This window comes from Panthera onca, chromosome D3 (genome assembly GCF_046562875.1).
Source record: "Panthera onca isolate mPanOnc1 chromosome D3, mPanOnc1 haplotype 2, whole genome shotgun sequence".
Taxonomy (NCBI): Eukaryota; Metazoa; Chordata; class Mammalia; order Carnivora; family Felidae; genus Panthera; species Panthera onca.
The window spans coordinates 45018258-45042680 of NC_138350.1; the positions used below are offsets into that span (position 1 = coordinate 45018258).

The following is a 24423-nucleotide window of genomic DNA, read 5'->3' on the forward strand; positions in this document are numbered from 1 at the left end:
GTGGAGGAAAGCTGAAGTAGCTGAGGGGTTGGGGGTGTGGAGACAGGGCGTGTGGTGGGCCAAGGCTTCACTGATGAGGAGACTTTTAAGCAGAGGTCTGAAGGAGGCGAGGGAGCCAACCCTGTGCCGTCCCCGCCAGTGGGGAAGGACATGGAAGGTGGGTGGGACGGCAACTGCGGAGTCACTAAGGCTGGATCGTTCACTGACAAGTGTGTCTGAGGAACTTTAGGAAAGTTGGTGTCGGTGGAGTAGAGACAGGGAGAGAGGAGGAGACAAACCCTGAGAAGTCCTGCAGGATAGATTGTGATGATGTCTGCTTTTATTGTCAGCAAGATGAGAGCCATGGAGGGTGCCGAGCAGAGAGGACCAGTGTGGTCTGACTTGCATTTGAACAGGAGCTTAACCAACCATCAAGGGCAAGCATTGCAGGACCTTTTTGGTAACCTTATTCTTACAGAAAATTAAGGGATGTGTATATTGTGTATTGTCTTTTAAAAGAGACAAGTTTTTTCAAAGATTTTTTTAAGATTTATGTATTTTTGATAGCATGAGCAGGGGAGGGGCAGAGAGGGAGACACAGAACCCAAAGCAGGCTCCAGGCTCTAAGCTGTCAGCAATGAGCCCTATGTGGGGCTCAAACCACAAGATCATGACCTGAGCCGAAGTCAGACGCTTAACCAACCGAGCCACCCAGGTGCCCCTGATAATGAAGTTTAAAAATGACTTGAGTGGTGCCTGGGTGCCTTGGTTGGGCGTCCAACTCTTGATTTTAGCTCAGGTCATGATCTCATGGCTCACGGGATCAAGCCTGCTTGGGATTCTCTCTCTTCCCCTTTCTCTGCTCTTCCCCTACTCATTCTGTCTCTCTCAAAATAAACAAACTTCTAAAAATGACTTGAGGCCTCTAGAAAGTTGTTACAGATACATGAGCAAAACCCTCTGTCACAAAAGAGAGGTGACCAGTGATCAACAGTGATCCCATGCCAGAGTGTCTGGAACAGGCCCCCCGAAAATCCTGTGAAGGAGGGTGGTTGGCAAGCGGGATCTGCTGCTGAGTAGAGAAAAGCCAGGTACCCTTCGATTTCCTCTGCATCTGTGCCAAGAGCCCCACTGTCTGCTGGCGACAAGAGGTTAAACACAAGTGAAGACAAACCTCGTCCTCAGGGACAAGATACACCTTTGAAAATGACCAACATTACAAGGCCAGCTAGTACGAGTGGAGAGCTGATTGCTGGGGAGGTAGAACTGGGCCATCGGAATGGAAAGTGGAGCCTCTAAGCCTGAAGATCAAAGACTAGCAGGTGGCCTAGTGACCTTTCAGGAATGTCTTAGTGACCCTCATGGTCCTATTAGGAAAGGACCTTTTCTCCTGGTGCTTCCAGTTCCCGAGCCACAAACATTTGTCTTTGAGAATGATAGGAGACAAGAGCCGTCATTTCAGATGGGTGACCCCCCTCCCTCAGGCGTATAGCCGTTATTTGGCACTGTTTGGAAGTGATCTGGTTTTCAGACGTCTGGCTGCCAAGTACACTGGAAGTGCCCACCTCCTGGGTCTGCTTTGAGAACCATTTCACTCAGAACAGGCAGAGAAATGTTCTTTGCCGTGACTGACTGGGCTGTCTCCTCCTTTGGGAGGAATTTTCAAAGAGGTTTGAAAGGGTTTGAGAATGACAAAGAAGTGAGCTAGACCATTGCGTCTTTAAAGTGTGGACTCAGTAGGAAGGAAAAAATATAAAAGATTTCGGCGCCCTTTATCTGCTTTCCAAAGTCAGTTGGTAAAAGTATGGTAACTGAAGTCAGGTTGCAGCCTTTCCTTTTTATACTGAAAATTTTGGAGGGAGGGCAGGGGACGGGTAATAACTAAATTAAGAGCTTGCCTGTGATCTCATCAGTCCCAATCTGTCAGCCTAGTTTAGTTTGAAAAATGAGTTGGAGGAAATGGCACATCTCAAAAAAAATAAAACCCCTAGTTAAGTTGTGGACTGGCCTTCTTGAAAGTGGAAAAATGGCATTGCCTTTTCTCCCTCAAATGAATGCATCTGACTTGATAGATGGTGAGCCTCTTCTGTGAGGCTCCGTGCAACATCTGCCCTTCCCAAACAGGCTTTTCCCATCAAAGAACTCTTGTTGCTCCTTACAAAACCAGAACCCGCCATTCCCCAGTAGCACTGGCTGGCGCAGAGGCATCCTTATTTGTATTCATCTGTCTGTAACCAGCCGACAGCACAACCTCAGGCCTGGGGGCTACGAGCAGACAGACTGAAGAAGCCTTCGGCAATCCCCAAGCCTCCCTTAGATTCGGCCCGAAATGGCCCCCAGGATCACCCTCCGGTGTGCTGACCCAGTGGCTTTCCTTTGCACCTTCCCTGGTGCTGCGAGTGGCAGGAGCGAGGGAGGAGCTGGGCACGTAGACCACCCGCCAGGGATGCTTGTGCCTTGGGGTGCGCACCGCATGCTAGCTTCTATTATTTGTGTCTAAGAAACAGGGAGGTTATACTGGGACTCTGCACCAAGCTTTGCAGGGATTACTGTCAGTGCTTCGCACGCACAGATGTATTCAAAGTGTACAAGCACTTGTTGCTTTTCAACCGGTTTGATTTACAGGAAGTAAAATGAGCCACAGAGAAAGAGTTTGGGAGTTGGGCAGAACCTTCTCTGGGTGGTTCTGCTTCAATTCTCTGCTTGGTGAGAGGGCTTGGGGACCCCGGGGGAGACCAGATCGTGGTCCCCACCAGTGGTATGCAGCAGTTGGAGGAGAAAACCATAATGCAGATGGCTTCGGGCCAGGGCCTGCGACACAACTACCAGTGCTATCCTGGAAGTGCAGAAGAGCAGGTAGCAGAGGGCTCCAGGGCTCGAGGGGAGACTTCCTTAAACTCGCGCTCGGCTTGTTTTCCTCCCGTCTCCCTGTTAGTGAATTCTTAGGCTGAGTCCCAACCCCAGTACTTCAGAATGTGATCTCATTTGGAAATAGAGTTGTTGCAGATGTAATTAGTTGAGATTGTACCAGAGCAAGGTAGGCCCATAATCTTAATATTGGTGCCCTTGTTAAAAGGGGGAAATTTGGAGACAGACCTGCACACAAGGAGAATGCCGTGTGTTATATTGCTGCCTGCTGAGGCACTACCAGAAGCTGGCAGAGAGGCCTGGAGCAGACCCTTCTTTGGTGCCTTCATCAGAGGGAGTATGGCCTGGTGGACACCTTGGACTGGGACTCTGGGCCTCCCGGAGCAAGAGACCACTGGTTCTGGTGTGTAAGCCATTCAGCACGTGGCCCCTTGTTATGGCAGCCCCTGCAGACACACTCCCTTTCTTGCTCGCGTGGCTGTTAGGCGCTCCACTGCCTGTCCTGTTGTGGGGAGCTCACCTAGCCACAGTTTTGGTCATGGTCACTGTCACCGTCACAGTCACCAGTCACCATCTTAACCACCCCCAGGCTTCTTGTGCCTCAGGACCCACTCCCTCTCCAGTTTGGGAAGCCTTTCAGGAGCTGGCCTGCAACCTTAACCTGTTTCTGCTCCTCCTCTACTGCCAAGCCACCATCCAGCTATGCAGAATTATTTACAGTAGTTGCATGGTTATGAGAAGAGTTTAGTGATCCATGGAAGAAATAGCCACAGAAATTACACATGGAGCTGAAATATTGTGCTTTAACTTAAAGCATATTGGTGGTCATCCGTTCAGCAGGTTTCTTGTTTGTTTGTTTTATTGAGGACATTTTATTTAATTTTTGAAGTTTATTTTTATTTTATTTTGAGAGAAAGTGCAAGAAGGGGGAGGGGCAGAGAGGGGGGGAAAAATCCCAACCGACGTGGGGCTCGAACTCCTAAAACTGTGAGATCGTGACCTGAGCTGAGATCAAGAGTTGGATACTTAACTGACTGTGCCACTCTGGTGCCCCATTCAGCCGGTTTTTTGATGCCAAAAAAAGGTTTTTCTTTGCTTTTGGGCCCATGGATCAGACTCTGTCTCTGGCATCAAAGCCACATATCGTTATTCCCACCTATTGCTGCCATGTCCAGATTGGATTTATTTTATTATTTAAAAGATTTTACTGGGGCGCCTGGGTGGCTCAGTCGGTTAAGCGTCCGACTTCAGCTTAGGTCATGATCTCGCGGTCCGTGAGTTTGAGCCCCGCGTCGGGCTCTGGGCTGATGGCTCAGAGCCTGGAGCCTGCTTCCGATTCTGTTTCCCTCTCTCTCTGCCCCTCCCCCATTCATGCTCTGTCTCTCTCTGTCTCAAAAATAAATAAACATTAAAAAAAAATTTTTTTTTAAGATTTTACTTATTTTTAAGATTATTATGTTTTTAAGCAATCTCTGCACCCAACGTGGGGCTTGAACTCCTGACCCCAAGATCAGGAGTCACATACTCTTCCGACAAAACCAGCCAGGCACCCCCAGATTAGACTTCTTTAAAGTGACCCAAGAGGGGCGCCTGGGTAGCTCAGTCGGTTGAGCGTCCGACTTCGGCTCAGGTCACGATCTTGCGGTCCGTGAGTTCAAGCCCCACATCGGGCTCTGTGCTGATGGCTCAGAGCCTGGAGCCTGCTTCGGATTCTGTGTCTCCCTCTCTCTCTGCCCCTCCCCTGCTCATGCTCTGTCTCTCTCTGTCTCAAAAATAAATAAAAACATTAAGAAAAAAAAATTAAAAAAAAAATAAAGTGACCCAAGAATCTAAGTGCAAAATCCAATTGGATATTCAGTGTTTTCCTAATCTTTCTAGTAACCACCCCCACCCCCCGCCCAGTTTTTTCAGTGACTTGCCTTGCTTGAATATGTTTTAAAGCACTTGGTGTTTTTATAGCATTATCTCCTTTTCCCCTTCACATTTGATCAGTTTGGGTAGCTTTTGTTGAACAAATACAAGTAGCAAGCACAACTGGAGTAAACAGGTTGGGGATGTACATAATTAACTCTTCGTAAGTAAACAACTCAGAGTGTATATTCTAGAGAACAAGCCTCCCCACCCCACCTGAGCTTTGAGTGTGTGGTGAGTGTTGGTCAGAGTGACTCACCCTGGTGGTTCAGGCACGTGGAGGTCAGCAGAGAGTTTTCTTGCACACTGCGTTCCTCAAGAGGCCTTCTGCTCTTTCTCCTGCCAGCATTGACTTAGGCAGTCCCTCCGCCAGCTTATCTTCTCCTTGCCCCTTATCCCTTAGGTCTTAACTTTGGTGTCACTTCTTCCAGGAAGCCCACTTTGCCTCCTTCAGGCCAGGTTACCGGTTCCTCAGATAACAACCTCTACTTCTCAGTCAGGGCACTCCCACCCCTATGTAAATGTACCTCCTACCCAACTGGAAGCTTTGTGAGCAGGGAGCTCTTGGCTTTGTCAGTTCCGATCCCCAAGGTCTGGCAGAGTAAGTGCTCAGAAAGTATCTGTGGAAGGGAGAGAGGAGCGGAAGAGCACACACAGCTATTTCCCGGGAGCCCTCCACCACTCCTGCTCTGTGGGATAAAGTGTGCCCCCTGAGCCGGCAGTGAAGGGCTGTGCTCGGGTACTAGCAGTGTTGGCAGTCCGGAGGGCTGTGAAGGTTGGGGCGGTGTGAGCAGTCGTGAGAAGGAGATGCACACGTCCGTTGATGAGAATCTCACCAGCTTGTATTTGCAGGCTACTGAGCGGAGACCTTCAGGTGCTTTCTGCTGTCTAATCCATGCCAGCCCTGGGGCCTCCAGTTCCTTCACCCCGACCAGCTGGGGGCCTGACACGTCACTGTGACCACCATGTTTCCCTTCATCTGGTGCTCTGTATTCCCTCTTCTCACCTCTTGGAACCCCACTGCTCCTCCATGGCCTGCCCTGCCCCTGGTCTCAGCCCTGCCTCGTGCTCAGGCTTCTAGGTCCTTCCTCTCCTCAGGTTCCTTCCTTCCTTCCTTCCTTCCTTCCTTCCTTCCTTCCTTCCTTCCTTCCTTCCTCCCTCCCTCCCTCCCTCCCTCCCTCCCTCCCTCTGACTCCCAGAATTGGGAGATTGCTTTTCTTACATTTCAGGATGGAAGAGTCAGATCTCTTTGTGAAGAAAGGGCTTGGAATTCTGCAGGTTGTCTGCTCTTTGCCCTCCTCCCAAGCTCAGCACATGCCACAGTTAGGGGCCTGTTCCTAAGGAGGAAAAGCATCGCCCCCACCCATGGCTAATGAGAGCTTAAATAGAGGAAACAGAACGTTTTGGTTTTGTTTTAATTTTCATTCAAGTATGTAATCAGCCCTTCAGAAAGAGAGAGAGGGGTGTCAAGCCCCCCCCCCCCCAGCTTGTAACATACACTGTAGGAGGAGGAAGCAGCTGGGGGTGGGGGGAGCGGGGGCTGGGAAGAGAAAGTGCCTGGCAGGCTCTAGTTCTCTGATTTCACAAAAGTCATTTGTTTTCTGGCATCAGTCTTCACAGCTTTACCTTCTCTGTGCACCAGCAACCGTGCACGAGTGCAGGGAAGACGGCCGAGCGGGAGATGGGTGGCACTGCGCAGCCATGGGAATAAAGTGACTGCACGCCAGCTGTGTTCACTTTCCAGGGCTGCCAGACTGGGTGGCTTAAAACAAAAATGTGTGCTCTCGCAGCTCCGGAGGCCATGAGTCCACAATTAAGGTGTCAGTAGGGCCGTGTGCCCCCTGAAGGCTCTTAGGGAAGTGTCACCTCTCGCCCATTCTGGCTCCTGAGGGTGGCCGGCAATCCCAGGCGGGGCATCTTTGGCTTTTGGCTGCGCCACTCCAGTCCCTGCCTCCATTGTCACGTGGCCTTCTTTCCTCTGTGTGTACGGGAGGGTCCCCCAATGTCTGTCCTGATGAAATCCAGCCATTGGTTCTAACGCCCACCCTAGTTCAGGATGACCTCATCCCAACTTGATGACATCTGCAAAGTTCAAGGTGCCACGGACTTCAACATGTTAGGATTTCAGCGTGTCTTTTTGGGGAACACAGTTCAACTACTGACCCCAGCATTTAAAAGTGTGTTCTTTCTCTTTCTGGTCATGTAGGGCATGAGCTACAGAACTAGGGAATGCGGTATTCACTTGTCCCCAGTACCTAATGTGTCACCCTGGGCTGTGTTCATGCTCATCCACCATTGTTGCGAGTGTGATTTTCTTTAACTTTAGAGTAAATGTTAGTTGCTTGTTTTATGTCCTTAAGAGCATATTTCTGCTATAATGGAATATTCCACCTGGGAGAGAGTGAACTTTCTTACAGCCAACAGAGATGCCCCAGGATTCTGGAAATAGAACAAAAAGCCAGTTTTTGGCATAAGAGGGGATATTTGAGGGTCCAGGATGTCATGAAATATTCCCTGGTCAGACATTGCTGGCTCCGGTCTAAAGGGTCGAGAGTGGATGTAATGACCGTGGTCTGTGGTGCTCTGTTAGCCATGGGGCCCGCTGTGTATCTCCTGGCTATTTGGAACACTCCAGTATCTCAGAGGCAATGTGTGCCTTTGGAAGCTTTGTGGCCTGAAGCCCTGGTTTCCTCATACCAGAAACACTTTCCTAAGCAAGGAAATGAAGTTTTATGAAGAAGAAAGACGGTGCTCTTCATGCTTCCTGGAAGGGTTTGGAAAATGTTGTCTATCCAGAAGCAGCTCTCCCCATGTGGGCTGTAGCCCTAGGAGATTTTCCCTTTGTTGTTTTATTTTGTTTTTTTGTCTTTTTTTTTTTTTTTCCTTTGGCAGATATTTGTATGGAAATGTGATCTTTAATTCCTTAAAGACCTATCCTTCTGGAGTTAATTCCTCTTTTGAAGTTACAATCTTTTGTGTAATGCTTTCTGGTCATTTTGACTCCAAGTAAAGTGTTAAATGTTACAGAAAGGAAAATTATGTGGACTTTCTGCATGCAATTTGGGCATCCAAGAAAATAACTGTATCGGTTGGAGGCCAAGACATGGAGGTGGCCAATTTCCAAAGCCCACTGGAAATGGAGTTTGGCTGTCTTCTGTCATTCTTGACAACTGCCATCTGATTGAATTCTTCCACAAATACAGAAGCACTTTAAGAAGGCAAATAAATCTGATTTTCTTCTTGGACATCACCATGATGATGGAGATTTCCCCAGTACTCACAGAGAGGAAAGCTGCAAATTCACAGGAACACTGAAGCTTTGGGGCATAGCACTTGGTTACGAGGGGCCTGCCTTTAGGTTTACACTGCTCAGAGTTGCTCTTGGAGGAGACAGAAGGCGAGAGCTTGCCACTTGTTATTTGCCTGCTCTGGCTAAGGCCGAAGCCCCGCCTGGATTCAGAGCTACTTCAGGAAACACGTTGGATGCGTACCTGGGAACTCTGTCAGCTCTTTCGAACTCCCCAGGAACAGCCACAAACTTGTGCAGAGCTGCTGTGTAGGTCTCTGCTCTGTATTCCTCCTCTGAAGCCCGCATAAAGTGGAAGTCAACAGAATGGTTCAACCCCAAAAAGGGAGGGAAGTGCCCAAAGATTCAGTGGTCCTTATTTTTCTCCTCCCCACTCCAGCTGCTTGAGAATGGTCATCTGTGAAAGGACCAACCCTACTGGATTGCTGGAAAACGTTCCATATTCATAGTTGCTAAACCTGACCTATGTGTTAGAATAACATGTTTTTCTGAATGAGACTCAGGCTGTCAGCCTCTCCTAGACCTAAATGGTGAAGACCACACAGATGAGCACTCATTTAGCAGAACTCTAATGCTGCCTGTTTGCTAATAGACACATCGTGGTTGGGACTTTGGAAAGAATATTTAATTTCACATGCATTTATGTTCTCTCATTTTCTTGTTCTATTAAAAATGTCCAAACAAATTCAGTGTGTGGGAAGGAACCGTACGTTAACACAAAGTAATGAAGAAAATGAACTAACACTAAGCCAGTTGAGTTTGCTCAACACATTCCTTCCTCTGTGTTGCAGAAGACACGGATGTTGAGCACCACCAGGAATGGGCAGTTCCAGGCTTTTCTCTTGGGTGGATGGCCAGGGATGGTGGGGGTTGTGTGAAGAACCTCTTTCTGTCTGGAAAAGGGCCCAGGCTGAGCAGAGCAGGAGAGTGAGGCATCGGTGGTGCTGGCAACTCATATCTGGGCTGTTGTGATGGGTCACCCTCTGGCCCCACCCATTCCTAGCCTGGTGACCTGCAGGCCAGGCTGGAAAGCCACCCTAGAAAATGTGGATGAAGGCAGACTTCTTGGGTCTAGGAAGTCCATGAATACCCCGTCAAACCTACAGGAGCAGACTCTTCTAGTAAGTCTTAGAGAAGGGCAAAGCATCAAGGCACATAGTGGCAAAGAGCATGGCTTCAGATCCCCAATGGGTCTCACCTGCTAGTGTGTCCCTGTTGGCATGTCATTTACTTGCTGTCTTCATTTAAAGCATTTAGAATGGGGCATCTAATGGATACTTAGTAAGTTTTAACTATTATTATTATGTCTGCTTAAATAAATGGACACAGGCATTACAGCGTCAGGATCTGTCTCTGGTCTCCCCGAGTAAGAGCCCAAGGAGCCTGGTTGCTGTTTTGCAAGGTGGTGTGCTCACAATTTATTTACCTCTTGGCCCTTGACGCCTTGGTGGTCCACTCTGTCTGTGACACTTCTGTTCTGGCAGCAGTGACAGGGTTTGGGTCCGTGGTATCTGACAAGAAACCTCTCCCTTGAGAGGAGAGAGACCCCCCCTCCCCCCCCCCGTGTGAGTGTTACGTGTAGGTTGTTAGACGGGCCACGTGTGTCATCCCTCAGCTGTCCTGGGAGTACACCTTTCACATCTTGCAGGCCTGTGTTTTTGTTTTTTTTTTAATGTTTATTTTTGGGAGACAGAGACAGAGCATGAGTGGGGTAGGGGCAGAGAGAGAGGGAGACACAGAATCCAAAGCCCGCCCCAGGCTCTGAGCCATCAGCACAGAGCCCAACGTGGGGTTCGAACCCACGAACCGTGAGATCATGACCTGAGCCAAAGTCGGATGCTCAACCGACTGAGCCACCCAGGTGCCCCGCGGGCCTGTGTGTTTTAGCAGAGAGCTCTGAAGAGATTCAGAATCCAGGGTGAAACCTCCCTCAACCCAAGAAGGTGGTCCCCAGTAAAATCAGTTAATATTTATCTAGTGTGCATTATTTGCCAGGCACTGTTCTGAGGGCTTTCCCAGGGTAGACTCATTTACTCTTTACAGCATTCCAATAGGCTAGTTAGCAGTTTTATCCTGTCGTTTTAGTTGAGGAAACTGAGGCTCAGAAGAGTTTGTCAGTGGTCCGAAGTCATGCAAAAGTGACACAGCTGTTTGCAGCTGGGACTGTTGCTTCCACCCCCTTAACTATGTCAGATGAATCCCCATGGGATGAACAGACAGCCGTGGTCCTGCCTTCCCGGGGACGGACACTCAGGTGCTGCTCTGAAGCACAGCACTGCCCACACTGTTGATGGAGGGGCTGCCATGTATTCAGCCTCTGGACGCCCCTTCTAGAAGAAGAGGGAGGCAGTGGTGAGCAGCCCTCTGTGATCGGTGCACTCCTAATATTGGAAATCCGGAGCCAGCAACGGCACCAAAAAGGGAAGGAGTAACTCAGTGAAGGGAGAGAAAATGCTTCCTGGGGCGGTGACTTCTGAGCTAGGTTTGAAGACTACGTAGGAGTTCACTAAGCCTACCAAGTTGGGTATAGCGGGCAGAAGAAATAGCATGCAAAGGACAGGGGTATGAAACAGCAGCGGTCTTTTAAAGGTGGGGGACAGCAAGTCCTTTAGGATGGGTGGATGATGAAGTGCCAAAGGGATGTCATGTTTGTTGAGACCGGAGAGGCAGAAAGAGCCAGAAGACAGAGGGCCTGCTCTGCCATGCTGGGAAACCCGACTTTATGCTAGGCAGGTCGACAGTTTAATATCACAGTTTTAAAACAAGGGCAGAATCTCCAAACCTTGATACAGTTAGGGCAGAATCTCCAAACCTTGGTACAGTTAGTAGTAGTCGTTTCTCTGGTTGTTATCATCATGATTATTGAAGGAAAAGATTACAAAAGTCAGTAAGTTCCGTATCTGATGTTTGTTGCTATTGTGTTAAAGAACGTTAGTTTTTTTAACATCCTCCACTTGTTTCTCATTTTTTTAATCAGCAGTTGTCTTTGGCAAAAGTTATTTTCATATGCTAGGATAAGTACTTTTTTGAGGTTTTTTTTCCTAATATTTTCCTAAGTGGCCTTTGATTGCATAAGAGCATCATGCAGAACTGTTTCCAGTAGTTTCTTTATAGCAGGAATGGAAGATAAGACTGATTATGTAATTGTTCCCTTAATTTATTCTCAGAACCTAACATGCTGCCAGCACATAAAAAACCTGACGATCGTAATGGCATCTGAATGTCTCTCTTGCTCACGGTTTCTGGCACTAGTGCTCTTGCATTGTTCACTGCAGAGTAGACAAGGGTGGTTTAAATGCGGCATGACTGTTGGCAGCACTGGGCCCCCAGACTCATGGCTCTGTCTGCTGTGTCTTGCCGTGCAGCCCCCAGCCAGGAGCTCTCAGCAGAGAAATGATGCGTGTGTGCGCCTTAGAGACTCTCGCCAGTGTCACACACGCTAACCTTCGGATGAGGAGAAAGCCATGTACTTGTGCTGTGCTGAGGTTGCATTTTGCAAGGAGCACAGAACACCATCTGCCAGAGGAGGCGGCAGGAGTGTGCAAATATTGCTGTGAATTCCATGAATGCTTAATTGCTATGGTTTTTTTTTTTTTTAAGAGTGTTCGCATTTAGTTTGTTTGTTTGTTGTTTGTTCTTTTTTTTATTTTTATTTTTTAGAATAGTCCTTATCAGTGGCAGAAGATCCTTCTGTAGTATATTTTCAGTGCTGCCCTATCGTGACAGTGCCCAAGCAGGGTATGTATATGCATGCTTGCTTTATAGTTCTCTGGGTGAAAAGTTGTGACACCTTGTGCATAATGTGGCTACCCTTTCCATTCAAAGAACTTGCCTTGCCTTTGACACTGCAAATTCAGGACTTGTAAACTTGAAAGAAAAAAAACTCCACTTTCTTTTCAGCCAGAAAGCTTCCTTGTTATTTGTGTGCGCGCGTGCGTGTGTGTGTGTGTGCGCGCGCGCGCCTGTGCCGGTCCTCGCCATATTGCCTGCTGTTTCTAAATGTGCATTTTGTCACCTCTTCCAATACTGTAAAACGATCAACATGGGGACCCACCCCATTCCTCAGGGCCATGTCAACTTTCGGAGAAAGGTAGGTGAGGTAAGGAATCATACAAACCATGTGGACATCCTGCCTCTTTGCATTTCGGGCTTGGGGCTGGGAACTGACCAGGAAGCCGGAGCAAATACCAAAGCAAAATGGTACCGGGAACAGCCCTATGCGATTCACCGCAGGCCAAAGGAACGCTTACTTCTCTAGATCAACCAGCTCCTCCTTTCGCTCTGAAGAAAAGTAGGTAAGTGAGGCTTTGTCCTTGCAGAGCCTCTCCTCCTCATTCCCCATGCCGAACTCTGTGCTCATTTCCTCTGAGTCTTGACTGCTTTGTCCCTCACCTGTCACTGCATATTGTGTTTGAGGTCAGGGAGATGCTGATATGTAGGGTAGGACAGTTTACTGCATAGGATGCGGGAGCCTTGTGGGATGTTGGCCTCTATAAACTAAATGCTGGAAGTGCCCTCTAGACACTGTGACAACCACACCCTACCTGCTCATGACCACCACCCTGTGGGAGGGCAGTGTGGCCTTGGGGCGGATTCACCGTTGTCTGTCTTCCATGAGCTCTGCGGGTTGCTCCTGCTCATCATGGCTTTCCCTTTCCTACATAGACTTGTCAGACTTCTATCCGTTCAGTTCACTTCTATCCGTACTCTACACCATAAGCTTCGTGGGACAGAAAGTGGCACATTTTGTTCGTGGAATTGTGACTCAGTCATTTATTAGATGTGTCTGAAAGAGCAATGGTAATCTTACTGTTGATTGAGGACTTTATGCCAGTCCTTTTCACTCCCTGCATCCTTACAACAACCTTGCAAAAGTAGGTGTTCATGGAAAAGTAACAGCAAATCCTTCGGCTCAGAGGTTCAGGGGCCACCTGGGTGTGGCCAGCAGGGCTGCCCACAGGAGACCTTGTGAGGAGGCCTGCTTTACCTTACCAACCTACTGTGGTCCCAGGTTCAGCTGCACCTGAGAGCAGGCTTATTCCTCACGGAGACTAGATTGTACCAGCTCACGAACCTATGTGTGACCCAGAAGGCAAGTTCATTAAACTTATTATACAAGTAATGGCCCCAGGGCTCAGATTGTTGCAGTGTGACCAGCTTGTGAGCACATTTCCACGGAGATCTGAATCAGCAGTGGAAGGCTAAGTATTTCCCCTCATGGCCAGCTTAGATGGTCACTGTGGAGTTAGCCTTATTTCTCTGGGCTGCCCTTGCTAGCCTTTCTGATTGATGTATTCTTCCCTCAGCTATGTTGCATTCGTTCATTTATTGAGTGCTTACTATGTGACTAGGTACTGGGATAAACGTAGTGAAACTTGTGCCTGGTTCCTGCCCCCTGGAACTTAAACCAAGGCACGCTGAAATTTCACACATAATTACTACTTCTAATTAAGGCTAAAGATACTCAGTCAGATGATTGCCAAGTCTTCCTGGCTGAGAACTCATTCAGTGTCTTTAACATAATCTGGCTTCTCTGTGCTTTCATCTTGGAACTGTTCATGTCTGTTTTCATTCTGGAATGGTGATCTTATTTCCAAGTTTTGGGGCCCCCTCACTATGGTACCGAAATACCCCGTTTTATAGATAGGACCACTGATCTTTAAGAGTTACAGTCTCAAACATCGACTTTGGGCCAGAATGGGAATTTGAACCCAACTCTGACCAGCTCTAGGACTTTCCCTGACTCACTCTGGCCAATGGGCAAAACAGGCTTCATAATCACAGAAACCCATCTCTGAAATGGAGCTTTTATGGTAACTGCCTCGCAGGGGTTAACTGAGGCTCCTGGGGCAACTGAGTACACAAGGTCCAGCACAGCACCTCACACAAAGAGGTAGGTGGGGCCCGCTTGTCAGGGTCTCCAAATTCTTAAACAGAATGTGGGGGGTCAGCATGGAGAACTTGGGAGACTTGTAGTTTTTTGCTTGGGCAAATTACTTGCCTCTGAGCCTCTGCTTGTTCTTCTGTAGAATGGGGATATCAGGTTACTACCTGTGTCGTTACTTTGAAGATCATTGCATTTTATGCAGAACTCGTGGGACCACATTTAAATTTAAATTACCCAGGAAGAGATCACCCAAACTGTTTGACGTCCTTGTTGGAAATATGTGCCCTCCCCCCCATTTTAACACCTGGAGGAAATCCCAGCTAGTGTGCTGGGAAACAGGTGTCTGTCAGTGCCGCAGTCTCCTTGGCTGCTGCTGACAAGGCCCTGGATGTTTCAGGAAGATCTGTCATAGGGTTACTGGCAGATTCTGTTGTTCTGCCGGTTGGCCCAGATGAAGAAGCAGAGTGAGTTTGTGGGGTCACAGGACATAACCTTTTACATTTTAGGTATGAATAAACTCTTTCAAACTTTATAGATGAGGAAACCAAAGTGCAGTAAGGTTAATTTTCTATAACAAAAAACATAATCAGATCAATTGCAATACCTAACAGAAAAGAGCATGCCTGTTTCTTTCTGCAGCACATTCTACTTAAATACTCACATGAGAAACTCTGCACACCATTCAAAATACTGTAATTTAGTGGTAAGGTGAAGAAGCGATTCTGCTTTTTAAATTTTTCGATGAGCAGACATCTTATTAGTGAATGCCACTTAAACTTAGGATTATTTTTCACTAATTATTGGGAAACCACTGTGCTCAAATAATAAAAGTATTTATGCTAGTAAATTATATACATATATATTTTCCAGTGCTTTAGTTCATGCCTGTAGTAACTAATACCTTTCTGCTGTGGAAAATTCCTTTTATGCTAAGAGTTAACTCTGTGTGACTGGGACACAAATCCTAGAATTTCAGGGCTGGAAAGGACTTCAGAGATGACCTGGCCTGGCCTCGCTGCTTCAGAGCTGGGACCCCTCGGGCATGGGGGTGGATGCCCAGCAGAACCAGCAGCACCAGAACCCTGTACTCCAGCCATCTTAACCTGCTGACTTTGTGGTTTCCAGCCGCCACATTTCTTTTGTGCTTCTGCACGTGGACTGAGCCACAGGCGCCTGATTATGCCAGACACGTGTAAACCCCCACTGCTAAAAGGGATGATGTACAGCTCCAACTTCATCACAAGGAAGTTTTAAAAACAGGAAACTCAGAAGTTCATCCATTGTGTACTTGAACCTCTTTTACAAGGGAAGCATCTATCAGGATGGCCTTACCTCTTTCTGGTTTTGCTTTCTGGCTTCTCATGCTGCACTGGAGCTTCCCAAGTCTGGCTCTCCTATCTTGGCTCGCCCTGCCTCCCACCCTGACCCCAAAGCTTTGTTCTTGGTTTTCAGCTGAACTGAGCACTTAACTTTGGGCCTTGACATCAGTTGATCAAAGCAGACAGGCCAGTCTTAGGAGAGGTTTTACCATTTATTCATTTACTTATTTGTCCACTCATGCATTTTTTCTACCCCTTGCGGGTGCAAGGCCTTGATCGAGGCTGGGAGGGTGTAGGATGAGGAAGACCCACTCTCTAGGAGCTTATTATTGAGCCAGGAAGCCAGACATGTAAACAACCAATCCAGGACAGCTGGGGAGCCCCAAAGAGGTGCTACAGAGTGCTTTAACTTCCCCCAAATCTTTATCAAGATCCACATTTATATTGAGTCTACTATCAACAGTAAAAAGCCAAGAGTTTGTTATGTGAGTTTCCTTCCCCTTCCCAATACATTGCCATCCCTGCCTGACTCCTGGGTAGAGATTCAGGCAATCCTGCTGCATAGCAGAATTCACTCCTTCACAGAACATGCTGTTCGCCAGGCACGCTGTTCGCCAGGCACACTGTTCTAAGCAGTAGGGATACAGTGGTGCACAGGAAAATGTGTCTTTCCTCGTTACCCTCTAATGGTAGGAGACACAAGGTAGTAAAGACACTGACCATCAGACACAAGAGCAAACAACGAAATGAGTCCTAAGCAGTGTGCAGCTGGAGCATAGAGGAGGGAGTTCAGTGAATTCAGACGGAGGGATCACGGAATGCTCCCCAGAGTTGGCAGCTCTTCATCAAGACATAGAAGCGTGAGGTCTTAGAGAAGTGGGGAAGGACATTCCAGCCTCGCCATTGACTTCCGAGGATGTTAGAAGATGGTCTGGCCCCTTAGGAACTTTGGGGGATGTGGTGGGGAGTCTCTGTGATGCTTGGCTTGATGAAAGAATTTGGTAAAGCCCCAACCAAGTGGGAATCCTGTTGCTGACCAACAGCTAAGTGGTTAGACCTAGGTAGTAAGGGGAAGGGGGTAGGGACAGAAGCGAGCTGTCCTGGGATGTCACTGCCACAGGCCCATCACTCAGCCGCTCCAGGTCTCAGTACAACATGGACGTTTGACCAGACTTTCCAAGGTCCTGCACACGTTGTCATCCTTGTCAATTTTGCTAATGTGGAAGCTGGAAGTCTGGTTGAACGAGGAGTTTATGAATGAGGTGTGCCATTCACACTTCCCATCCACTAGTGATCAGGTGCTTCTGGAGTTCCCCTCTGAATAATTCTCCATTCAATATTTTTAAATTTGAGATTTTTAAAAAAAGTGCAGGTCTGGTGACCTTGCGGTTTTATTTGGTACGTGGTTTCCTGGTGTAGGCTACAAGGACAGGGGCTTAATCAGCTCAGGGTTGAGAACGGTGTGAAATGTTTAGGATCACTTTGCGTGCCACCAGATTTATACTTCCAAGCTGACAATAGGACCACTCACTGTGATTTTTAGAGCTTCTGCTTAACGCGGACTGCCCTGGTTATTTAGCAGCTGCCGCACTCTTCAAGCTGTTTTCCCTGCCTCGATGTAAGCTAAAGGTATTTGAGAAAAGAGCCTATTTTCTTAGGAAGAGCTGATGAGGTCAAGCATTTGTGTGAACAAGATGGAGAAAGTAATGCGAGCTGAAGCAGAAGTCATGCTTCCAGTATCCCAGGCACTGTGCTGAGTGCCATCACGCATCTGCTCGTTGAATCTTCGCGACAGCCTCATCAGGTGGGTTCTGGGGTTATCAGTTTGCAGTTACAAGGTTGGGGCAGAGATTGCCCTAGCAGCAGTGCCAAGAGGTAAGAGGGAGGGCAGACAGGCTGCAGGCTCTGTGAGGTGCTGTGTTCTCTGCTTTGGGGCAGACAGACCCCATAGGTGCGGGTCCCAAAGCACTGACACACAGCTGAGAGCCAAGTGTGTTTTTCTTCACCGTTGTGGCTTGGGGCCGCACTTGCTGGCCCGGAACTAGTGACAAGTGGGCGACACTGGCTGTCTAGTGTGTATCTGGGTGATGGTGGAGGTCTGTGTATGTGCCACAGGAGAGCCACCTCCTGGGGACGCAGTGGTCTTCGTGCTGGTGGGTGGTGACCTTCCGAAGGCTTTAGAGGTTGCCAGTTTATGCTGCAGCCTGGCTCCTCCAAGGCCAAGCCCCCAGCATCTTTGGGTGGAGCCTTGGGTGAAAAGAATCTGTATAATTCCCCTCATCTGAGTGTTCGTCCACTGTAGAGTAGGAATGCCCGTGGAGAGTGGGGGGTCACGTAATGCAGGTGTTGACATGGTGCGGACACCCTGGCTGTCTGTGGGGATCACTAGGTCATGACCCTGAGTGCTACTTGCTTACATCTCCCCGGTAGCTACCCAGCCACGGCCAGGTCACCCCACAAACACCACCACTGAAGCGATTTAGGGGCTGGTGAGGGTCTTCTCCTGTCTATATCCTGTGTGGAAAATGCCTCTCTTTGAGAAAGTATGCTAAGTAGTTACAGTCGAGGACTGTATCACAGCACCAAACACGTCCTTGCAAAAGGGTTGGTGACAAGGCTTTTTAAAAATGAAAAGCTTGTTTGCTTTCTTAATAATAAGCTCTCTTATTGCTTAAAATACCATTTGATTTACAGAGTTTGTTCACGTACAACACTTGAGGAAATCCTCTGTTAGATAAACAAAGCGCTCCTAATAACTGTCCTTTGTTCCTGCTCTTCTAGTTTAAGAATTCAGAGTCTTGCCTGTCTCATGAACTCACAGTGGCTCTGATGGGCACGGAGGGGTGGAGTGCAGGGTGGGGTACACTCTGACAACAGGATCCTCACTGACTGTTGTGGGAAGGCCGTGGATTGGGGGGAGGGGGCATTCAGAGAATGTTCCCGGAAGACAGAGAAACCAGTAACAACACCCAAGAGCAGCCCAGTAGGAGGCAGTGCGGCTGGGACAGACATGCAGCCACACTCTGGGCTTCTTTCTGTAAAAACCCTGCTGTTTATGCCTCCACCTACACTTGCCAGAAGTTCTGATCCCCACCCCCACTCAATGTTATTTCCGCCTCCAGCCTCCACATGAGGGCTTCTGCTCCGTGGAGCCTCTGCTGCCTTCGAGAGTCTGGGAAATGGAGTGTTTGGCCTTCCTGGGTACTGCGGGCCAGTCGGTGATCTCTGCCGTAGTGGCTCACTGAAGAACCACCTGTGGCCAAACTGAACCTGTGGAGGCCACCAAAGGACTCCAGCCCTAACCCGGTCTCAGCCCCAGGAGGGAACCCTCAGGGAAGTAAGGGGTCCCTCCCCCTCACCCAAACATGCTTCACTGAAAGAAGATGCTCTCAGTGTTTTCAAACAGGCATGTAATTTGTAAAGAGATAGAGGAAAATGGCAAAAGGACCAAAAAGACTTTTGCATTTACCCAGATACTTAACCCATTCCAGCGTTCCTTCTTTCCCAAAGTTCTAAACTTTCCATTGGATATCTTTTCATTTCATCTTGAAGAAATTGCTCTTCCTGTACTATTTCTTGTAGTACAGATCCATTGCTTCTAGTTTTCTTTTATCTGAAGATGTCTGTTTCACCTTCATTTTGTTTTTTGGTTTTTTTTTTTTTTCAATTTAATGAGAAGACCATGTCTAATCAGACTCCATACATGTCCACCCCGCAGGTGGAAGCAGCCTCCCAGCCCTGGGCCCCAGCCTCCCATTCCCTTCCCCACCCCTTCAGTTCTCGCCATCACCGCTGCTGTCTCCTGACCCCAGCCTTCATCTGTGATTATCATTCAGCTGAGAAAAACCCAACCATAGTCAGATATGTGGGAGCCCTTGCACCCTGGACGGTTCTACTCTTGTCTACTTGTCATTTTTCTGACTCAAAGCTTATCACCCCTGCTTAAAAGTCTCTCAGGATTTTCTAGACTAGTCGGCATATAGAGGGCCTTGGGCTGGCCTCAGTTCTCCTGTCTAACCCTTCTTCCCATGGCCTCTCTTGGCCTTAACAAGATGCCTGGCTGCGTGTCAGGTTCTTCTTGCCTTTGGGGCTTTTATATATTTGGTGCAAAGGTTGAAAGACTTCCTGCCCCTCACCCCATTTAAGCTTCTTACTGAGATGGAACTCAGATCTCGCCTCCGGGCAGCTTTCTCAGGCCACCCTCACGGTCTTCCTAATGCCCCATCTCAAAGCCCTGCTAAGAGCCCACTTGTGTTCCATGGTACCTATAGGCCTGTCATAGCACTTAACAAATATATTTTAACTCCTTTGTAATTTGTCCTCATCCTGCTTGAAGGTGTGGGTTGTGTCTTAGTTCTCAAGGCCTCTCTAGCACTTCAATGTGCATAGTAGACACTCTGTAATTGTTGAATGAATGAGTAAAAACAGTATGTCTGAGGACTGTGTCTCTGGGCTTTTGAGAATGGCTAATTAAAAAATTTTTTTTTTTTTAACGTTTATTTATTTTTGAGACAGAGAGAGACAGAGCATGAACGGGGGAGGGTCAGAGAGAGGGAGACACAGAATCCGAAACAGGCTCCAGGCTCCGAGCTGTCAGCACAGAGCCCGATGCGGGGCCCGAACTCACGGACCACGAGATCATGACCTGAGCCGAAGTCGGCCGCCTAACCGACTGAGCCACACAGGCGCCCCGAGAATGGCTAATTTTATGAATGTATCGTTGTGCCAAAAAACGATGGCCAGATTGGCTGCTTCAACAGGAGCAAGTACTCCCTGGAGTCCTCACCTGGCACCCCATCCCTGTTGGCAACTTGATAGAAATGGTGGTGCTGGATGGGCAAGGAGAAGGAGGGGCCTGGAAGGTGCCAACAAGGATGATCTGTCATGGATCTCTGGGCCCTGCTTTTCTGCAGGTGATGACCACATCCACAATGAAAGTTGCTAAGCCTACAGTGACAAAAGAGGTGTCAGGATACAGGTGCTAAGCCCCAACTAGGTTCCCTCACCTGACCTACCCGGCCAGGTGACTCCTCCACATGGTAGCCTCGCAGTCTGGGCAGTTCTTATTGGCTTCACCAACACCATGGATCACTCCTGCTGTGCTGCTTGAGTTGCTCACAGATACTCAACACTCTGAATATTAAACCCAAGAATGCCAAGGGCCTTTTGCTGATGTCCCACTTGGTCTGCCCAAGCCCCATCAGAGTTCCCTGGCTTTTAGCTGGCTTGCTTATCTAGCCCGTGATCAACATGTGATTTTCCTTTTGTGTTTACTGCTCTTGCTTAAAGCTTAAACCAAGGACATCTTTGGTTTGACTTTTGCATAGAGTTAGAAGGAGGTGGTTTTCCCTGGCCCAGTACTCCCAGGCAGTGGGGAGCTTCCTCTTGTCTCTGGAGCCCCTTTCCATGTCAGGTAAAGTGAAGCTCTTGCCTTGGTCCTTCTCCCCACCACCCACACTTTCGCGCGTGCGCGCGTGCACACACTCTGGTCCTCACTGTCCGGCCTTTTCTGGGGACCAGCATGGCCATGTCTAATCAAGTGCACCTGTTAGGAAGATGTCAGGATTTGCTGGCATGCTTAGATTGAAGACTGGTTACAGGCTGCACTAACTCCTTTCAGGTAAACTGCATTTGAGTTCCATTAATCATGAATAGGGGTGGATTTTTACTCATAACAGCAGGCCTGCGGGCTGAGTTTAGTGAGCAAAAACCACTTGTAAGGGTGTAGAAGCCCTTTCTGGTCATAAGGGCGTTGCCTCTTCTCTGGGTGTCCCCAGGCTAACTCACCAAAGGATACCTGACACCAGGTAATGCCTTTTCTCAGAATTCAATGGCAAGGAGCACCCTTAAACTCCAAAGATGTACCTTCAGAGCTAGAAAGAACTTGGAGACTGTTCAGTCCTGTGGTTTTCAGACATTTTGCTGAAGAAACCGCTCCTCCAATACAAGTTTACACAAAATGCCAATAAATAGCTAACCACAGAGTTACTCCAGAAGAGTGGGTGAGAATGAGGATCCCACTCACTTTTACTCTGTGCTTCATGGTCCCATTAGGAAAACCACAGTCCTTATCTAACATCCCTGCCTTTGGTGCCGGTGGGCATCTGAAGCCAGGGAGCATAGGTTGTGTTTGATGGAGATGCGGTCAGGCAGAATCCTCGGTCCCTGCAAATTAACTTGCTTTGCTGATCCCAGGCTTCCTCATCTGTAAAAGTGGCTCTGATGTCAGCTTTAGAGTTTTGAGAGTATTAAATGAAATATTACATATGAAAGCTCTGAGCACCCTGCCAGGCTGTAGTAGATACTCGTTAAATGTTCACTTTGGTTCTGTTCTGTCCAGTCACAGAGCTATTTCATTGTTCTTCCTAAATCTGCCCCAACACAGCAAATCTCAGTCCGATTCGTGATGAGTTCATCAGCGCTTTGTTTCTACGAACGTAAGGGATTCATCTTCAGATCTGCTTTCATTTGGTCTTTAAATTGTTTTCCTCGGTGGTTAACTGCTTATTTTTAAAAAATCTAGAATGTATGTAAAAATAAAAGGAAGGTAAAAATTATTGAGCCTTAGCTCCTAAACAAAACCTTCATTAACATTTTGGTTTATTTCCTTCCAGTCTTTTTTTTCTTTCTTTCTTATCCCCTAGTGCATGTGCTTGTATGGAATATGAAGAGCTGATTGTTTTGTTTTGATCTTCCCGGTGGGAAGAAGCTTTGCCACATCCCACCTTTCAGAACAAGCTATCAGAAGCTGGTCACTGAGAAGAGGAACAGATGTTGCGCGTCTTTTTCACTATAACTGTAACATCAAACCTTCCCATAGCTGTAAACACCCTTCTCAGATTAAGCTTGTAAATTATACTATTTTCTGGGAAGAGTCCCAGCCTTAAACCAGCTCTTCTTCTTTCAATCAACAGTTTGCCAAGGCCCGACTGAGTCTTTTTGCCTTTTATCCACATGAGTCACTGCCTTCTCTTTTCGTGTGGATCTGTGGTTTGGCTTGGCAACCTTTTGCTTACAAAATGAATTGCAAACAAGTTTCCCGACTCTCTTAAGTAGGCAGACCCCACTTGATAAACCACTCGTCCACATCTCTACCTAAGACCACTGCCCCTCCATTTGTGCCACCAGCCCTGTCCCCTTGGACTGCTTTGCCATCACCATGGGGCCAGGAGCTGCAAAGGAATTTATGGGTTCAGAAGTAGAAAGCAGGAGGGGTGCCTGGGCGGCTCAGTAGGTTAAGCTTCCAACTTCGGCTCAGGTCATGATCTTGCGGTTGGTGAGTTCGAGCCCCGCATCGGGCTCTGTGCTGACAGCTCAGAGCTTGGAGCCTGCTTTGGATTCTGTGTTTCCCTCTTTCCCTCTCTCTCTCTCTCTCTCTCTCTCTCTCTCTCTGCCCCTGCTCTCACACAAAATAAACATTAAAAAAAATTTTTTTTTAAATGAAGTAGAAAGCGGGAGAGACTGTGAAAGACTGGAACAGCTTAGGAGTAAGGATCCTGGGGTCCTGAGAAGGAAAAGGAGGTTCAGAGAGAGAGGTAGAAAGAATGCAAACTTGACCCCCTTTACAATGTCACTGAAGGTTAGTCCCAAATGAGGAAACCAAGAGGGAGACAGCTTTTTCCTATTTCTTCACCCTCTTTCACCCTCTGACCTGTTGCTCCTACAACTAGAGTTCTTGCTCTTACTATGGGGCTAGTTTGGTGACATTAGAGGCTAAAAGAGCATGGTGTGGGCCATCTCCATTTGTAACATCACGTCCGTGGGAAAATACATTCCAAGTTCCAGACGGCCAACTCAAAGGCTTTGGAACACAATCCATTGGTGAGTGAGAGACTACAGGCATTGTATTGGGGGCCAGTCCCAGGACTATCTCTGTATATGGGGACTGACACAAATGCCCAGATGTACTTTATTTCCTGAAACATACAGACATCATTAGGTATTTCTGTATGTACAGATCTGATCAGGAGGTAGCAGTGAATCCAGTTAACTTGTGACTCAGGGTTATGTAAAATAATCAAAATAGATGATTCCAGCTTGATGATGATGTGTGTAGGAACAGACCCATTCATATAACCAGACCTGATTGAATGATAATCTCTGGATTCTCCTACAGATGTATCTGAGACCATGTGATAAAGCAAATGGCTTCCCAGTGGAGCACAAGGTATCTCTGGGAGCATGTTTTAAAATAGCAGTGCCCACGTGATATTTGCTTATGTCTTTAGCTTTTGTCATGGGGACATTTCAGATGAGGTCATCTTCTTGGATCTGTTTCCTGAGCGTTGATTGTTTTGTGACATACAAAACCACTTCTTCTGAGAGAGGGCCTCCAAGCCTAAAAGCCTCCTCCCTGGCTCTGGCCTATCCCCCCCTCCTTCCTCCCTACCCAGTTTCCCCCAGAACGTCTCTTTTCATTGTGGAAAATTACACACTCACAAATTGTGTTTCTTTGCTCACACCAACCATATTCCCACACACAGACATATTCTGGAATGAGCTCATGGATGAATCATGCCGTTATCCGGCTGTTTATAGGAGCTGCCATTAGACAAAGATTTTGGTGTAAGCTACATTAAGGCCCCTTCATTGTCTGCCAGTTACCCTTGGGGGATGGCTTATTGGTGAAGTGCTGAGTGTCAGGGGCAGGACTTGTAGACTAAAAGCTGCTTTGATTTCACTTTTTCCTGTCAGCCCTGGGCTTTGTTCCATTGACTCTGAACTATGGTGGTGTAACGTTCAGCTCTGCTACAAGTAAGCAGACTCAATCCAAGATGGCAGCTGTATTTTATCTGAAGAGGTGAGAAATAGGATTTCTTAAAAGATGATAAATGTTTTTATATCACAGGGTTCCAGCGGATGCGTAATCTCTTAATTAAAATTAGCTCACAAGTGGTATTTCTTAATCCAGCTTTCAAGCTTTACTCTCTGCAGCAAATCTCTCTCTTTTTTAAAAGGATCTGGAAATCCTATTAATATTTAATTGGTTTTTAAATTATTTATGCATCAAAGCGTTCAACCTGTTGTTGTTCCTTAAAGAGCGAGTGCCCAGTGGTGTTTTTGTCTGGCATTACAAGGTCTCGAGTTTAGAGCGCCATTAGAGAAATGATCACAAGTGGAGGTTGGGCCATCTTGGAAGCTGGAAGCCCTGG

The 24423-nt window shown here is 47.7% G+C and overlaps 1 protein-coding gene across 4 annotated transcripts in view; it reads left to right on the plus strand.

Moving 5' to 3' along the window:
• The window catches only part of CABLES1 (Cdk5 and Abl enzyme substrate 1), a 121180-nt gene that overhangs the window by 67416 nt on the left and 29341 nt on the right, over positions 1–24423 (plus strand). For 3 of the 4 annotated variants that reach the window (XM_060613444.3, XM_060613442.3, XM_060613445.3), the window contains one exon: positions 11726–11803. The exons of the other annotated variant lie outside the window; for it this stretch is intronic. In XM_060613444.3, coding sequence (XP_060469427.1) covers positions 11726–11803 — 78 coding nt within the window. The remainder of the gene's footprint in view (positions 1–11725; positions 11804–24423) is intronic. 4 annotated transcript variants of the gene reach the window in all.